The 16995-nt window shown below is 37.8% G+C and overlaps 1 protein-coding gene across 4 annotated transcripts in view; it reads right to left on the reverse strand.

The window, feature by feature from the left end:
• The window catches only part of LOC131432819 (lysosomal-associated transmembrane protein 4B), a 290680-nt gene that overhangs the window by 109459 nt on the left and 164226 nt on the right, over window positions 1-16995 (reverse strand). For all 4 annotated transcript variants that reach the window (XR_009229971.1, XM_058599353.1, XM_058599354.1 and 1 more), the window contains exons 6-7: window positions 6591-6870; window positions 6202-6530 (exon numbers count right to left, since the gene is read on the reverse strand). Coding sequence is in view for 3 of the 4 variants with exons in the window: in XM_058599353.1 (XP_058455336.1) it covers window positions 6222-6530; window positions 6591-6870 (589 nt within the window). In the remaining variant the exon portion in view is untranslated. The remainder of the gene's footprint in view (window positions 1-6201; window positions 6531-6590; window positions 6871-16995) is intronic.

The raw sequence follows: 16995 nt of genomic DNA on the forward strand, positions 1-16995 counted from the left end.
ATAAAAACGTGGACATAAATCAGTAGCTGCCAAACCGTTCTTTTAATGCATATAGTTGCTTTTAAGAAATTATTTACAAATATATACCGCGTAATTTGAATCTATCCCTAATTGTTCATGGCCTACTTTGACAAAAAAATATAACCATAACTTTTAGAACTATTAAAAATAATTTACTTTGTCAAATATACCAAAAGTCTAGGTCGCACCGTTTCGGAGAAACGGCAACCCCCTTAAAATCAGTTATGGCAACCCCCTTAAAATCAGTTTTTTATTCATAACTTGTTTCAAGTTATTTTTTATGCATACTTTGTTTGGAATAATCGAAGAGAATAAAAAATCCCATATTTTTGTTGAAGGTAGTGCACAGGTTTGTTGTTTTCTGGCAAAGTTATACAACATTTTACCTTTTTTTTACCTATAATAAAACCTTACACCGAAGCGAAATATGCAACTTTATGCAGCTGATTTTTACAAAATTCATAGGAAAAGATATGCCCAATACTATAAAAAAAATTCTAAGTGGAATTCGATGGAACTTTTTTTTTATGCCATTCCAAAGTTAGTTTTAGTTATTGAATTATGACAACCCCCTTAAAACTAGTTTTCTAATCATAACTTGTTTCAGGTTAATTTTTTACATATTTTGTTTGGAATAATTGTAGAAAATATAAAATCCCATAATTTTGTAGAAAGTAATGCATAGGTTTATTCTTTTCTGAAAAAGTTATACATCATTTTACCTATTTTTACCTAGGAAACCTTGTACCGAAGCGAAATATGCAGCTTAATGCAGCAAACTTTTACAATACTTTTAGGAAATTATATTCCTAATCCAATTTATTTTATAATAAGAATATCCTGAGTATTATTCGTGTGACTCATTTTCACTATGTCCGTGCTGAAACCATGCATGATTAAGAAACGGAGGGTGTCACGCGTCTCCTATTTCTGTAACTCATTTTTGCAGTGAGCGTAGAGATTCGTTCCTGAGCTATTCCAGTGAATCGAATCTTTAAAAAGAGCTGATAGCAGCCCGGTGGCAACAATAAGGCGCTCCAGCTAGTGCTATCGTAACCAACATCTCAGTCCTTCGGGGCCATCAAAGCTAGCAAGTCAGTGAGAGCAAAGTAAACAAAATGAAGTAAAATACAACACTTCATTGATTGTGAAAGTCAGTATTACAATTTGGCAGCGCACGTTTCATAACGATATCACATTTATAATCAAACATAAAAAAATCAACTTTCAAAGCAAAATAACACAGATATTTAGCAACAACGAACCTATATACTTCTTCGTTGTTTTCGTCTTTGCGGAAAAGATGATGGTCACGAAAACATGGCGGCTTAGCAGGGACTTGGCTGATAGATCACAGCTCTTTTTTAAAGAACCGCACTGGTAAGCAGGGATGCCAGGTTCACAGATTAATCTGTGTTCCACAGATTTTCAACCTTTTGCACAGATTTCTGAAAATGGTCGCAGATTTACACAGATTCTGAAATCGATCACAGATTTTTTAAATTGATCACAGTTTAGCACCAAAAATTACAGAGCGTTAGGAAATAGTGAGACCTTTTTTTTGCTTACCAAAATGATTCCGATCAGCTATTACGGAAACGGGGAAACGTGCACAGATTTTGCACAGACAGGTTTTGGCTTGATCACAGATATTTTCAAAAATGACCTCGCATCCCTGCTGGTAAGGTGGAAACAAGCTATAAGTTGAACGGATTTTCGGCTCTTGAAGAGCGAGTTACAAATAAGAAGAAATGTGTTCATGAGCTTTTGTTCGTTTTTGCAAATGTGTATTTATCATTCTTTAACAGATTGAATGAGCCGTTGTCAATAAGAAATCTTACCTCTCACTCAGTAGGCTAAGGTACATTCAGGGATGCCACTTTTGCAGATATTCTCAAATATGACATAATAATAATTCGCAAACAAGTTAGTTTGCACAGCATTGTTCTTTGTGCATCAATGATTTCGATCATGTATATGAAAGAAAAACGGCGCAAAAAAAACGGCGCTCAAAACAAACAGTTCAATTTAAATGAGCTGATGAGCTGATACATTGAATCAATTACCTTTAGTGAGCTAATCGGTTCGGAGCTGCTCACCGGTATAGAGGTAATAGAGGTAGATTCTACGTAGATAAATCCAAAAAAAATTGTTTTTAAAATAAAGTGAATATATCTCAAAAAATAATTTTTTTACACTATTTATATCTTCAGCAAAAATACTTCAAATGTTTTTTTCTTCAAAATGAGAAAATTTTTATTCGAAATTGGTGCTACCCAGTTCACAAAAATTAGGGTGCTACTTTCAAAAGAAGCGTAATATAATCTTGTAAAACTTCTTCGAAGACACGTTAGCTCTTGAAAAGCAGTGAAAGTCAGTACCAAGGATGTCAGGTTCACAGATTTGAATTTTCTGCACAGATTTTATGTGTATCACAGATTTTAAAAATGACACAGATTTTCACAGATTTCTGAAAATGATCAGAGATTTTCGCAGATTCTGGAATAAATTACAGATTTTTGGAAATCGAGCACAGTTTAGCACTAAAAAGTACAGAGTGGTAGAGGCAAAAGGTACAGAGCGTGATGGTTGTGAGACCTTTTTTTTTTCGATCACTAAATTGAATTCGATCTGCTAAAATGGTACCGCCTTTTTTTTTTTTTTTGATTTTGGGGTACGGAAAACGGTCACAGATTTTCACAGATTTCTTTTGGGTTTGATCACAGATTTCTGAAAAAATGACCTGGCATCCCTGGTGGTCAGTACAGACTTTTGACCGTCTTTTTCCAGCTTTGGACCACTGTGCGACGGTCCAAATCACGGAATGTTTTCTGATTATTTCTTAAAATTGGTTACTTAATAAAAACCCTTCTTAATCCACCTAGTGGTATGATAACGCCTCTCTCTTCTTTCATAACAGTCTCATGAAAATATATTTCATACTTTTATTAAATAATTTCGGATACTAATTTTGACACCAATTGATTTAGATTGATTCAAGTAGTTCACAAAAGCATGCTTCAGTGTTTATGTCACACAGTCAGCATCATTTTTCCAAACTAGTGCTTGACATTTGTGTTGCCTATTTGTATGAGAAGAGTGATGCTAATCTAAAAAAACCCTTCTTAGTCCACTTAGTGGAATTTTCATATATCTTGAAAAATCACATGAAATTTTCGAAATCGAAAAAAAATTTTTGATGCCAAAAGGCTTAGAATTGCATGAAACGTCGAGATTTAGTGTCATCTCGAGAAAAAAATTTTTTGAAAAAATCGACTTTTTGGGAACAAATATCAAAATCAAAGTCTCAGAAAGCTGATTTTTTCAAAAAAAATTTTTTTTGGGATGACACTGAATTTCGATGTTTTATGCAGTTTTAAGAGTTTCGGCATCAAAAAAAAATTCGATTTTGGAAATTTCATGTACTCCCCCCTATGGTGCTTTTTCAAGATCGAAAATGGTCAAACCTTTACCATCGGGCAACACTCCTTACGCATGTCCGATTTAGCTGAAATTTAGCATTAAGGCTTTCTTCGAGGTGCTTAAACTTTTAAGCACTAGAGCTTTACGAAAATAGAGGTGATCCCAAAATTTTGGCACCCTTATATATATATATATATATATATATATATATATATATATATATATATATATATATATATATATATATATATATATATATATATATATATATATATATATATATATATATATATATATATCATATATAGGTTTATCATTTACGTCACTTATACCATCGTATCTCCGGAACCAAAAGTCACAGCCAATTGATCTTCGAACTTGATCAATGACCTAACAATAGCTTTCAAACGGGCCTAGACTTGTTAAAATCGATTCAACCATCTCTGAGAAACTTGCGCGGTAAAAAACAACACGTTTTGTCGGTTACGTCATTTATACCATCATATCTCCGGAACCAAAAGTCACAGCCATTTGATCTTCGAACTTGATCAATGGCCCGACAGTAGCTTTCGAACGAGCCTAAGTTTGTTAAAATCGGTTCAGCCATCTCTGAGAATATTGAGCGTTAAATATATCTTTAAAAAGTGCACACACACCCATACACATATACACACACAGACATTTTCCGATCTCGTCGAACTGAGCCGAATGGTACATAACACTGTGGGTCTCCGAGGCTCCGTTCGAAAGTCGGTTTTTTCAGCAATTCTAATACCTTTCTATAGAGAAAGGCAAAACCCTTTGTGATTTACCTTTCTCATATTACTTAGAGTTTTAAAAACACCACTAGAAGTCATTTGGGAGTTTGGTACCTCGTGGTTTATGCAAAGTGCACATGACACTGGTTTGTGCAAAGTGCACATGACTTGTTTCATGTTTCTATGTTTCGTCTTCGACTCATCAGTGAATTAGCAGATTATGTTGAACTGCTGATGCAAACCCCCGGATCAACATAATCCGCTGAGCAGCCGTAAAAAGTTAATGTTTTTGCAAAATACTTGTTTGCGCCTCATTGCAATGTCTAACCTGACGTGCTGAGAGAACGAAACAAATTTGACGGTATACTAACCGCTATCAGGTTATAGTCATTTGTGAGTTTGGTACCTTGTGGGTAACCAGTTTGTACAAAGTGCATATGACTCGATTCATGGTTTTTCCTTTCTCATATAGAAAGGTTATGCAATCACTTGAAAAACCGACTAGTAAAAAATGGTTCGGAGGGCCAAGTGTCATATACCATTCGACTCAGTTCATTGAGCTGAACAATGTTTGTGCGTGTATATGTCCAATAATCTCACTAGGTTTTCCCGAAGATGGCTGAACCGATTTTAACCAACTTAGATTCAAATGAAAGGTGTCACGGTCCCATACGGAATTTCTGAACATCATCCGGATCCGACTTCCAGTTCCGGAATTATAGGGTGAAGTGTGTTCAATATTGTACACCGTCACTTAAGCCGGCGAAACAAAAACCCTGAAAAATTTTCTAAACTGGTCTCAAAACTACACAAATCGAATGATATTATCAGTAGGCAACTAAACAAACCGATTTCGGCTATTATGGTTCCCGGTCTTCGGTTCCAGAAGCACTGGAAATAGTGGTCATATATTCAAGAATTTTGAATAGAATGCCACAATTTTATATTTGAGAAAGGCATCATTACACCACTAGGAGGATTAAAACAGGTTTTACGTTTCGTCTTCGACTCATCAGTGCATCAGTAGATTATGTTGCACTGCTGATGCAAACATAATGATCAACATAATCCGCTGAGCAGACTCAGTGTTTGCTGGATTGATTTTTTTCACTTATCGCGCTGTAATACCGGAACCAAAAGTCGGATCTGGATCAACTTGTCGGAAACTTAATAAAAAGTTTCAAGATCTTTTATTTGCATCGAATTTCGTAAAAGTCGGTTGAGAAATTTCCAAGAAAATTGAGTGCGCATTTTGTCATAGATTTGCACATATTACCTTGTAATTCCGGAACTGGAAGTCGGATAAAGACAAAATTTAATAGCTAGCTATGGGACCATAAGACCTTTTGTTTGAATTTAAGTTTGTGAAAATCGATTACCCCATCTCTGAGAAAAGTGACCCTGTAATTCCGGAACCGAAAGTCGGATTGGGATATAACTTAATAGTGATCTATGGAACCATGAGACCTTTCATTTGAATCTGAGTTTGTGAAAATCGGTTCAGCCATCTCTGAGAAAATCGAGTGTTATTATTTGTCACATACACACATAGATACATACGTACATACATACATACATACATACATACATACATACATACATACATACATACTTACACACACATACATACACAGACATTTTCTCAGTTCGTCGAGCTGAGTCGAATGGTATATGACATTCGGCCCTCCGGGCCTCGGTTCAAAAGTCGGTTTGCACAGGGATTGTATAGTTTTTTGTATATGAGAAAGGCAAAAACTGTGCTAGTTTGCAAAAACTGTGCTAGTTTGTGAAATAAATATCTATGAAAATATGAATAATTATAAAAAGGCATCATTACACCACTAGGCGGATTAAAACAATAGTTTAAATGTGTTTTATATATTGTTTAAATGTGAATATAGTTTAAATCTGTTTTATATAATGTTGTGTCGTGTTCAATACATATTGTTTAGGAAAAATTCAAAGCAAAAACGATAATAATCGCACCAAGTTGATTTACCTGAATTGAGAAAGTCATATTTATACCCTACTTGTTTCATTTTGACGTTCACGATCTTTTGTAACTGGTTCATTTGATATAATCGAAACATTATCGAAACTTTCAGTGGTTACATTGGATGCATTATCGCAGGAGTTATGAGAATGAGTATTCAAACAGATGTAATCGCTGTTATTGATTGCTTCTATGACTTGTGATTCTACCGGAACAGGTTGAGTAGTTATTTTGTTATTCATTGAAATTGCAACGATATATGACGGCGGAGGCGCTTGCTTAATTCCATTTGCAATAGCTTCATCGTATCCTGGCAAAAGCAAATTGTCTGGTTCCTTAAAAAATAGAAATCATGTATAATAAAAATTCAATTACGTTAGTTTGTTAGCTAATACTTGACGAAGATTTGGAATATCATGTGTGTCCGGAATTATGTATGGTACCATAGAACGTATGTTATGTTGACGCAAATTCAAACATTTGTAACAACGCCATACTATTCCAATTGCATATAATTTGAGCAGAATGAAGAATAAGAAACCCATCAGTACAAACAACGACAAGATTTTTGGGTTTATTTTCAGAAGTTCTTCTCGCCATGGGAGTCGATTTTGACTATCAACTATCCAAAGATGCATCGATCTTATGTAGCACAAGTGACCTGCAGCGGTAAGCCTGAAAAGAAAATATGTAATCATTGCACTGATTAAAATTTTCAAGGTTACATTTTATTTTCAAAATTCCAACAGTCAAAAAATCCGAAACCATCTAAAATGACGAAAACGAAATAATTTCGATGACGACATGACAAGCCACTTGTTTGTGAAAACAGTATCATAAATTTTATTACCCCCAGTAACTGGTTATATCAAAATTTTGGATTTTCGAATGATATTCACCATGACAATATAGATACCTTCTAGAATGAAAAGACTGTAAACACTTCCGGTTAATTTCTCAACGGGTGAGAACAATGAATAGTTGATCGATTGTGTGAATTGTGAAACTTTCCTCTTTTTCACTAATAGAATTTTAAACGATGCTAAACTAAAGTACAAATTAATTACACTAAATATTCTGAGACACAATTTAATATTATAAAATAACCAGTATAGTTCTTTATAACAAAAAGGTCTGAAATTCATCATCTAACACTCGATGTGGATAGACAAATAACCTACTACGACTAATTTCGATTTTTTTATCTTTTATTCGCAGCTGTCTACCTACCCAAGCTATGGGTAAAATGCGCCATAGATCCGAGAAGGATGCTGAGCGTTTGAAGCCAAGTGATGTACAGGTAAACGATCGTTTGCTGAATAACGGAGACTCTACGCTCGGATTTCAACACGCTGATCAGCAAAGGACTACAGGCAACAATCCGTTTATGTACTGAAGGCTACAAAATAACTGTTCCGGCTTTGAACCACTACAAAGTAGTGGAATGTTATCTGAAGCAGACAAAAGCGGAATACTTCACACACGATATTGCCGCCAACAAACCTATGAAGGTTGTACTTCGAGGAGGATCAGGGTCATTTCGCCGAAAGCCGTTTCTAAAGCATGCACTATCGGAGGCGTTACTAAAGCCTGTGATAGTGTTTAAAATGAAACGACATAATACGGACAAAAAGTTTAGAGATCAACTGTACCTGGTTCATCTGGAGAAGGGCTCCATCACCATGAGTCAACTGAAAACGATAAAATCGTTATTCCATATATTCATCGAATAGCAAAAGTATAAACCGGTACATCGGGATGCCACACAGTGCACGAACTGTTTGAACTACGGCCATGGAGCGAGGAATTGCCAAATGAAATGTCGGTGCGGGAAATGTGCCGAATCTCACAATACCAACGATTGCCTACTAGATGACATCGCTGTAAAATGTGTGAACTGTGATGGTGACCATGCTTCTACTAGCAAATCGTGTCCCAAACGTGCTGAGTTCACAAAAATTCTACAACAAGCGTCCCGTAAACAATCAACGCGCAAGAATGTTCCATAGAAGGATGAAATTAATTTCCCACGGCTCCCATTGAAGAGGGATATCCCAAGTTTGTCGCCACTTCCACACCGCAATCCAAAGATTCAGCCGCTGGATCACAAAAAGATTCATCCTCCAAAATCCCTCCTGGATTAGCCAATAATCAATCACAAGCAAAAGATGACTCTGGTGACTTATTATGTGCTGAACAACTGATCGTCATTTTTGAAACAAGGACAACATAACTACGAACCTGCAGAACGCGGTTAGATCAAATCAACGCCTTAGGCAAATTCATCATCGAAGATGCAATATAATGAGTTGGTTGTAGTAAATTGGAATGCTTGCTCACTAAGGAGCAAAACTGCTGAATTATGCGACTTTCTTCAAGAGAAAAATGCCGATATTGCTATTTTAACTGAAACTCACACGACAGAACAAATTCATCATGATGGCGCTCACCACACGATTATGATGAGGCTCATCTGAACCCTACGTTGTGTTTAAATTGTACGGAAATATGAAGTCTGGGACGGCTTCCAACTTAAGCCTGGGATGGCTTTCAAGAAGCTAAAAACATTGCGGAACACTTAAGCACGATAGAAAAAAACTGGTATGCATTCATTCACGTTTGTCTAACTGAACTTTACTTAACAAAGCCTGGGGCGACTTGCGTACGGATAGGGACACCGTAAGACACTTCGGACGTGATGCAATAAACTGGTACTCGTTTATTCGTGATTAACTGACTAGTATGTTATAATGACTATGACAAACAATTATTACGACTACGACAATCACGACGAATATAAAAACTTGATATACTATTGAAGTACCGTAGTACTGCAGTACCGTAATACCACAGTACCGTAATACCGTCTGATCTGATCTACACTGCGCTTATATTGTCTGCGTACATTATTATATGAACAAAGTTTGTCTCTACCGGAAAGCATTTTAGGTACAATATGCCGGAAAGCCTATATCGCGGACGAATGTTATCGCAAACTCTCTCAACTACTCATAAAACTGCTCGAATAATAACGTTGATCGATTTCTACTTCATGTACAGTGAAGCTCACTCAACTTGTCTTCTAACATATGCAATTGTGCATCAACATACCGTCCGCCTTGAAAGACTACGCTTTCAACAAACTTTATCAATGAACTGACCTATCTTAGCATGATACAATTGAGATTCATTACTGCTGTGTAATACTGTATGCGATTTCTGAACTGCCTACTGTTATCACATATCCAAAATTACTGTACGAGTTTTATTTGCCTGACTAGCCTATTTATTACAAATTCTCTGTATTTGCTATTCACAATAATTTTGGTATGCTGATGATGATGATGGTCCTACCTCATAACAGATCGGCTGAAAAGTTCGTATCGTTTCTATGAGAGGGCGCCACTAGAATTAAATCCATACCATTTTCAGTTAGTACCAACCTTCAAAAGATACGTGTATTAATTTGACAGCTGTCTGATTATTAGTTTGTGAGATATTGCATTTTGAGTGAAGCTACTTTTGTTATTGTGAAAAAAAATGGAAAAAAAGGAATTTCGTGTGTTGATGAAACACTACTTTTTGATGGAAAAAAGTGCCGCCGATACCAAAAAATGGCTTGATGAGTTTTATCCAGACTCTGCACCGGGCGAAGCAACAATTCGTAAGTGGTTTGCAAAATTTCGTACTGGTCATATGAGCACCGAAGACGATGAACGCAGTGGACGTCCAAAAGAGGCTGTTACCGATGAAAACGTGAAAAAAATCCACAATGAATTTCAATGACCGTAAAGTGAAGTTGATCGAGTTAGCTGACACCCTAAAGATATCAAAGGAACGTGTTGGTGTTGGACATATTATTCACGAATATTTGGATATGAGAAAGCTTTGTGCAAAATGGGTGCCGCGTGAGCTCACAATCGATCAAAAACAACAACGAATTGATGATTCTGAGCAGTGTTTGGAGCTGTTATATCGAAATAAAACCGATTTTTTTCGTCGATATATAACAATGGACGAAACATGGCTCCATCACTTCACTCCGGAGTCCAATCGACAGTCAGCTGAGTGGACTGCACGCGATGAACCGAACCCAAAGCGTGGAAAGACTCAACAATCGGCCGGTAAGGTTATGGCGTCTGTATTTTGGGATTCGCATGGTATAATTTTCATCGACTACCTTGAAAAGGGAAAAACCATCAACAGTGACTATTATATAGCGTTATTAGAGCGTTTGAAGGAAGAAATTTAAAAAAAAACGGCCTCATTTGAAGAAGAAAAAAGTTTTGTTTCATCAATACAATGCACCGTGTCTCAAGTCGATGAAAACCATGCTGAAATTGAACGAATTGGGCTTCGAATTGCTCCCTCATCCACCGTATTCTCCAGATTTGGCCCCCAGTGACTTTTTTTCTGTTCTCAGACCTCAAGAGAATGCTCGCTGGTAAAAAAATTAGAAGCAATGAAGAGATAATCGCTGAAACTGAGGCCTATTTTGAGGCAAAGGACAAATCGTACTACAAAAATGGTATCGAAAAGTTGGAAGATCGCTATAATCGCTGTATCGCCTCTGATGGCAATTATGTTGAATAATAAAAACGAATTTTGGCAAAAAAAATGTCTGTTTCTATTAAACGATACGAACTGTTACTCCTACAAAGGTGTGAGCTGAACGAGTTATCTAAGTGATAATTAATATAATTACATGCTTTAACCAGTAATCAAAAATTGAAACGAGCTGGGTAACTTAACAGGCATGAACATTTAGGGGTTTTGTTAGTTTGTGCAAAATGCACATATTTTGTTTCTATTTCGTCTCGTTTCGCCTTCGGCTCGTCAGTGCTTAAAGCAGTTCAAATTGCACTGCCATCTCGTGCCTAGCAGTTCAACTTAAACCGCTAAGAAATAAAAACAAAATATGTGCTTTTTGCACAAACCAACAAAATCTCTAAATGTTCACATTCTGCGACGGCCAGTAATAAGCCGTCACTCGTTTACGCCTAAGACGTCAGAAATAATATAGCACTTGTGTTAATATTGTTTGAGGGTTGCATAAGTAGTGCAAACTTTGCGCCTGCTTAGCGGAAGTTCCTGTTGCGAAGCTCAGATATCCTTTCCTGAATTATCCTAGTTAAGTTGTTATAAGAAGTCTTCCTATCTAGGATGCCAGTTCGTTGATACTGCCTCCGTTAAATATTTCGAAGTCGGATGAGTTTCTTGGTAACACTGTCAATTTGAAGAGAGGAACTCGGCATATGTTGTACTGGAACCGTCCTATCACGAGCGACTGTGATTGAATGCTGGAAGGAAGATAGGGATGCATCGATTTCCATCGGGGAAACAAGTGGCAAATCGATATCAATAAGTTGGTCGGCGATTTGTTGAAATTGGACCCAGTCGGTGCGATAATAGTTCCTCCGAGGTCGAATAGGCACTGTTTCTGGTGAAGATCCCAACGTCAATATTACTGGAAAGTGGTCGGAAGGTAGCCCGTTGAAGACAACCGGAGAGCTGTCTATGGCGATGTTGCTGATGAATATATCCAAAATGGAATGAACTCCGGATCTGGAAAGTCGCGTTAGTTGATCCGGAGCGAGGATGTTGTACTGTCCAGCTTCATAATCTTCGGCAAGTACGAATCCGTTTCGATTCTGTCTTTTGTTTCCCCACAGCTCATGCCGTGCGTTCAGGTCCCCAGCAATGATGAATTTGTTCTGTCGTCGAGTGAGCATAGCCAGATCTCGCTTCAATGATGCACACGTAGCATCTCGAAGATTGGTTTGTTTGGGGCAGTACGCTGCAATGATGATGATGGGTCCCATCGTCGTTGTAATCTCAATTCCGATGGCTTCTATTAGTTGCAATTTAAAAGCTGACATAAGCCTATGCTGAATGGATCGTTTAATGGCAATGGCAACTCCCCCTCCTCTGGTAGTTGTCCTGTCGAGCCTGTGAATCCTGTAATTGGAAATATAAATAGAAATTTCAGGTTTAAGATGAGTTTCAGTTAAAATAGCAATATCGGCATTCTTCTCTTGAAGAAAGTCGGATAACTTCATCTCCTGAGTGAGCAAGCATTCCAATTTACTATAACCAACTCATTATATTGCATATTCGATGATGAATTTGCCTAAGGCGTTGATTTGATCTAACCGCGTTCTGCAGTTTCGTAGTTTTGTTGTCATTGTTTCAAAAATGACGATCAGTTGTTCAGCAGAGAAAAAGTCACAAGAGTCATCATTTGCTTGCGATTGATTATTGCCCCATCCAGGAGGGATTTTTGAGGAAAATTCTTTTTGTGATCCAGCAGCTGAATCTTTTGGATTGTCGCGAGGAAGTGGCGGCAAATTCGGAATATCCCTCTTCGGTTGGAGCCGTGGGAAATTAATTTCATCCTTCTGCGGAACATCCTTGCGCGTTGATTGATTACGGGACGCCTGTTGTCGAATTTTTGTTAACTCAGCACGTTTCGGACACGATTTGCTAGTAGTTGGATGGTCGCCATCACAGTTCACACATTTTACAACGAAGTCATCTAGTAGGCAATAGTTGGTATTGTGTGGTTCGGCACATTTCCCGCACCGACTTTTCATGTTGCAATTCCTCGCTCCATGGCCGTAGTTCAAACAGTTCGTGCACCTTGTGACATCCCGATGTACCGGTTTATACTTTTGCCATTCGATGATTATGTGGAATAACGATTTAATCGCTTTCAGTTGACTCATGGTGATGGAGCCCTTCTCCAGATGAACCAGGTACAGTTGATCTCTAAACTTTTTGTCTGTATTATGTAGTTTCATTTTAAACACCATCACAGGCTTTAGTCCAGCCTCCGACAGTGCCTGCTTTAGTTCGGCTTCCATCATGTCGGGTAGTCCTCGAAGTACAACCTTCATAGGTTTGTTGGCAGCAATATCGTGTGTGAAGTATTCCGCTTTTGTCTGCTTCAGGTACAATAAACGGATTGTTGTCTGTAGTCCTATGCTGATCAGTGTGCTGAAATCCGAGCGTAGAGTTGGTGGGAAGCCCTTCAGGTAGAAAGGCGGCATTTTTTCCTTCTTCTGCAGTTCCTCTTCGACATCAACTGGCAGATCAGCATATTGGTTTTTACGCAGCAAACGGTCGTTTACATGTACATCACTTGGCTTCAGACGCTTAGCATCCTTTGGATCCTTCTCGGATCTATGGCGCGTTTTACCCATAGCTTGGGTAGGTAGACAACTGCGAATAAAAAAGCACAGGTGTGTAATGTCAGAGACATAACTGGATATCATGAATACGAATAAAACTGGCACTCTTTCTTTATACTTCCGAATATCAAGTAGTTGATCGATTGTGTTAATTGTGCAAGTTTTGCCCTTTTACACTACTAGAATTAGAAACGATACACCCGAATTACAGTACAGATTAGTTACATCAAACATTCTGCAACACAAATATTACAAAATAACCAGTATAGTCTTTATGATAAAATATTGGTGGTTTTGGAAAGAACCTCTTATGAAGGCGTGCATGAAGGGCCAAATTGTATAATTTTCTAAGATATTAAACACTGATTGGATATAAACGATTTTGAACACTGTTGGGAATTTAGAACTGTGAAAATTGCAAAAAAATCTGATCATGTTATCTTAGATTAGCACTGCACTGCTAATTTTTTTTAATTCACAAAGAAGCAATCTTTATAGTTCTTTAGGTAACATTTAAAGCCATTAGAAAGGCTGATTTTGCATAATGTTCCACATTGTTGTTCATTTCCCGTTGTATGCAAACGACCACCAACAGGATGATGTAATCGATCTTCTTCAAAGGGAAACTGGCTCTGCGACCTAAGCGTTTGAGGCTTTATACCACGCAAAAGGTCTGCTTTCATTGACGACTGCTCCACCTGACGGCTGAAGTCCAAATGAGAGCACGACCTGAGTGTTTGATGTTTAGTACCACGCAAAAGGTCTGCTTTCATAGACGACTGCTCCCCCTGACGGCTGAAGTCCAAATGATAGTTGCGACCTGAGCGTTTGAGGTTTTTAACCACGCAGAAGGTGCACCCTCCGAAGCTGCTAGTCCCTCGACGTCTGCTTCCGTCCAGCGCACAAGAAGAAATGATCGATTTTTGACCACGATTCTCCTCATTCAAAGAGATCATAAAAGTGAATAACGATAAAATTCGTGTTGTGGTAAATAATTTGAAACACGCGAATGATATTGTCTCTTCGGAACATTTCATTAAAGAGTATAAAGTTTACATACCCTCCAAAGATGTCGAAATTGACGGTGTTGTTACCGAAGCGAGTCTTTCGGTAGATGATTTACTCAAGCATGGTGTTGGTCGTTTCAAGAACTCTATGCTTGGGGGTGTGAAAATACTGGAGTGCAAACAACTTTACTCAGTAGTTTATGAAGAGGGAAAAAAAGGTTATCGCCCATCAGACTCGTTTCGAGTGACATTTGCCGGGTCTGCGTTGCCGTCCCATGTCTATGTCGATAAAATTCGCCTCCCTGTTCGACTTTTTGTTCCAAATGTAATGAATTGTACGAACTGCAAAAAATTCGGCCACACAGCTACTTACTGTAGTAATAAACCAAAATGTATTAAGTGTGAAGGGCCTCATAAAGATAATGATTGCAACAAGGAAATTGAAAAATGTATTTATTGTGGGGATAGCCCTCATGATGATATTTTAGTATGCACTGCATTTAAAGTGCACAAAGACAAAATTAAGCTTTCTTTAAAAGCACATATGCAGAAATGCTTAAAACGGTCATTGATGTCCCTCCTTTGGAAACCGAAAACAGGTTTTCAAATCTAGAGGAACCAGAGGACTCTGACTCTGACAAAAATAGTGAAGGTAATTCGTTTATCACTACCCAAGGGTCAGTTAAGAGAAAGAAGTCTTCCTCCAAATTACCAAAAAAGACACCTAAAATTTCATCTTCAAAAAAAGATCCCCGTGTTAAACAAAAAAAGTCAAAACCAAAGACTGTGCCTCCTGGTTTGTCAAATTCACAAACCAATCCAGGATCTAGCACAGAAAAAGATAATAATCCAGTGGGCTCCATTTCACAGCCACCAACAGGATTACTGAAGTTTTCGGAAATTGTTGAATGGATTTTCTCAACATTCAATATATCTGAACCCTTAAAGACCCTCATAATGGCATTCCTTCCAATAGCTAGAACCTTTTTGAAGCAGTTATCAGCTCAATGGCCAATTGTCTCAGGTTTTGTATCTTTTGATGGATAATTTATCACCCGCCGTAAATGATACAATCACTATCCTGCAGTGGAATTGTCGAAGCATCATGCCAAAACTTGATTCATTTAAAATCTTATTGCATAGTCAAAAATGTGATGTATTTGCTTTATGCGAAACATGGCTTACTTCAAACATAGCTTTAAATTTTAATGATTTTAACATTATACGTCTCGATAGAGACTCTCCGTATGGTGGAGTGCTTTTGGGAATTAAGAAATGCTATTCCTTTTATAGATTAAACATCCCTTCAACTTCCAGTATAGAAGTTGTTGCTTGCCAAATAAACATTAAAGGCAAAGATATTTGCATAGCTTCAGTTTATATTCCTCCAAAAGCACAAGTTGGACAGCGACAGCTTAATGAAATGGTTGAAGCCCTTCCTGCTCCACGATTGGTTCTGGGGGATTTAAATTCGCACGGTATTATGTGGGGTTCCGTTTACAATGATAGCAGATCATCTTTAATACAAAACATTTGTGACAATTTTAGCATGACGGTATTAAATATGGGTAGCATGACACGGATCCCAAGATCTCCTGCACGCCCAAGTGCATTAGATCTATCTCTTTGCTCAACATCAATTCGACTAGATTGCACCTGGAATACATTGCCTGATTTACACGGTAGCGATCACTTACCAATCATCATCTCAATTAGCAGTAGCAATTGCATTGCTACTTCAGCTAGTATTCCATATGATTTGACAAAAAATATCGACTGGATTAAATACCAAAGTAGTATCTCTAGTATTTTAAATTCAATGGAAGAGCTCCTTCCTCTTGAAGAATATGACTTCCTCATTTGTTCGATTCTGGAGGCAGCAGAACAATCCCAAACTAAACGCTTTCCTGGGCCAACGACTAACAGAAGGCCTCCCAACCCCTGGTGGGACAAAGAGTGCTCAGAGGCTAAACTCGCAAAACAAAATGCTTGCAAGACGTTTCTAAAACGGGGAGGAGGAACTCCTCAGAATTTTGAAAAGCTTATGGTGTTAGAAACCAAGTACAAGAGCATACTTCGAGCTAAAAAATGTTGCTATTGGAGACATTTTGTCGAAGGTTTGTCAAGAGAAACCTCAAAGAGCACTCTTTGGAACACGGCCAGACGAATGAGAAATCGTAACGTGGGCAATGAGAGTGATGAATACTCGAACCGTTGGATATTTGACTTTGCTAGGAAAGTTTGCCCAGATTCAGTTCCTACGCAGAGCATTATACGGGAATCTCCTCCAAATAATGGTTTTATTAATAACCCATTTTCAATGATGGAATTTTCTATAGCACTCTTGTCTTGTAACAATAACGCTCCTGGGTTGGACAGAATTAAATTCAACTTGGTGAAGAATCTGCCCGACCTCGCAAAAAGACGTTTGTTGGAATTGTTCAACAAGTTTCTTGAGCAAAATATTGTTCCACCTGACTGAAGACAAGTGAAAGTTATCGCCATTCAAAAGCCGGGGAAACCAGCTTCCAATCACAACTCATATAGACCCATTGCGATGTTGTCCTGCATCAGAAAATTGATCGAAAAAATTATTCTGCGAC

This window comes from Malaya genurostris, chromosome 2, assembly GCF_030247185.1.
Source record: "Malaya genurostris strain Urasoe2022 chromosome 2, Malgen_1.1, whole genome shotgun sequence".
NCBI classification, from domain to species: Eukaryota; Metazoa; Arthropoda; class Insecta; order Diptera; family Culicidae; genus Malaya; species Malaya genurostris.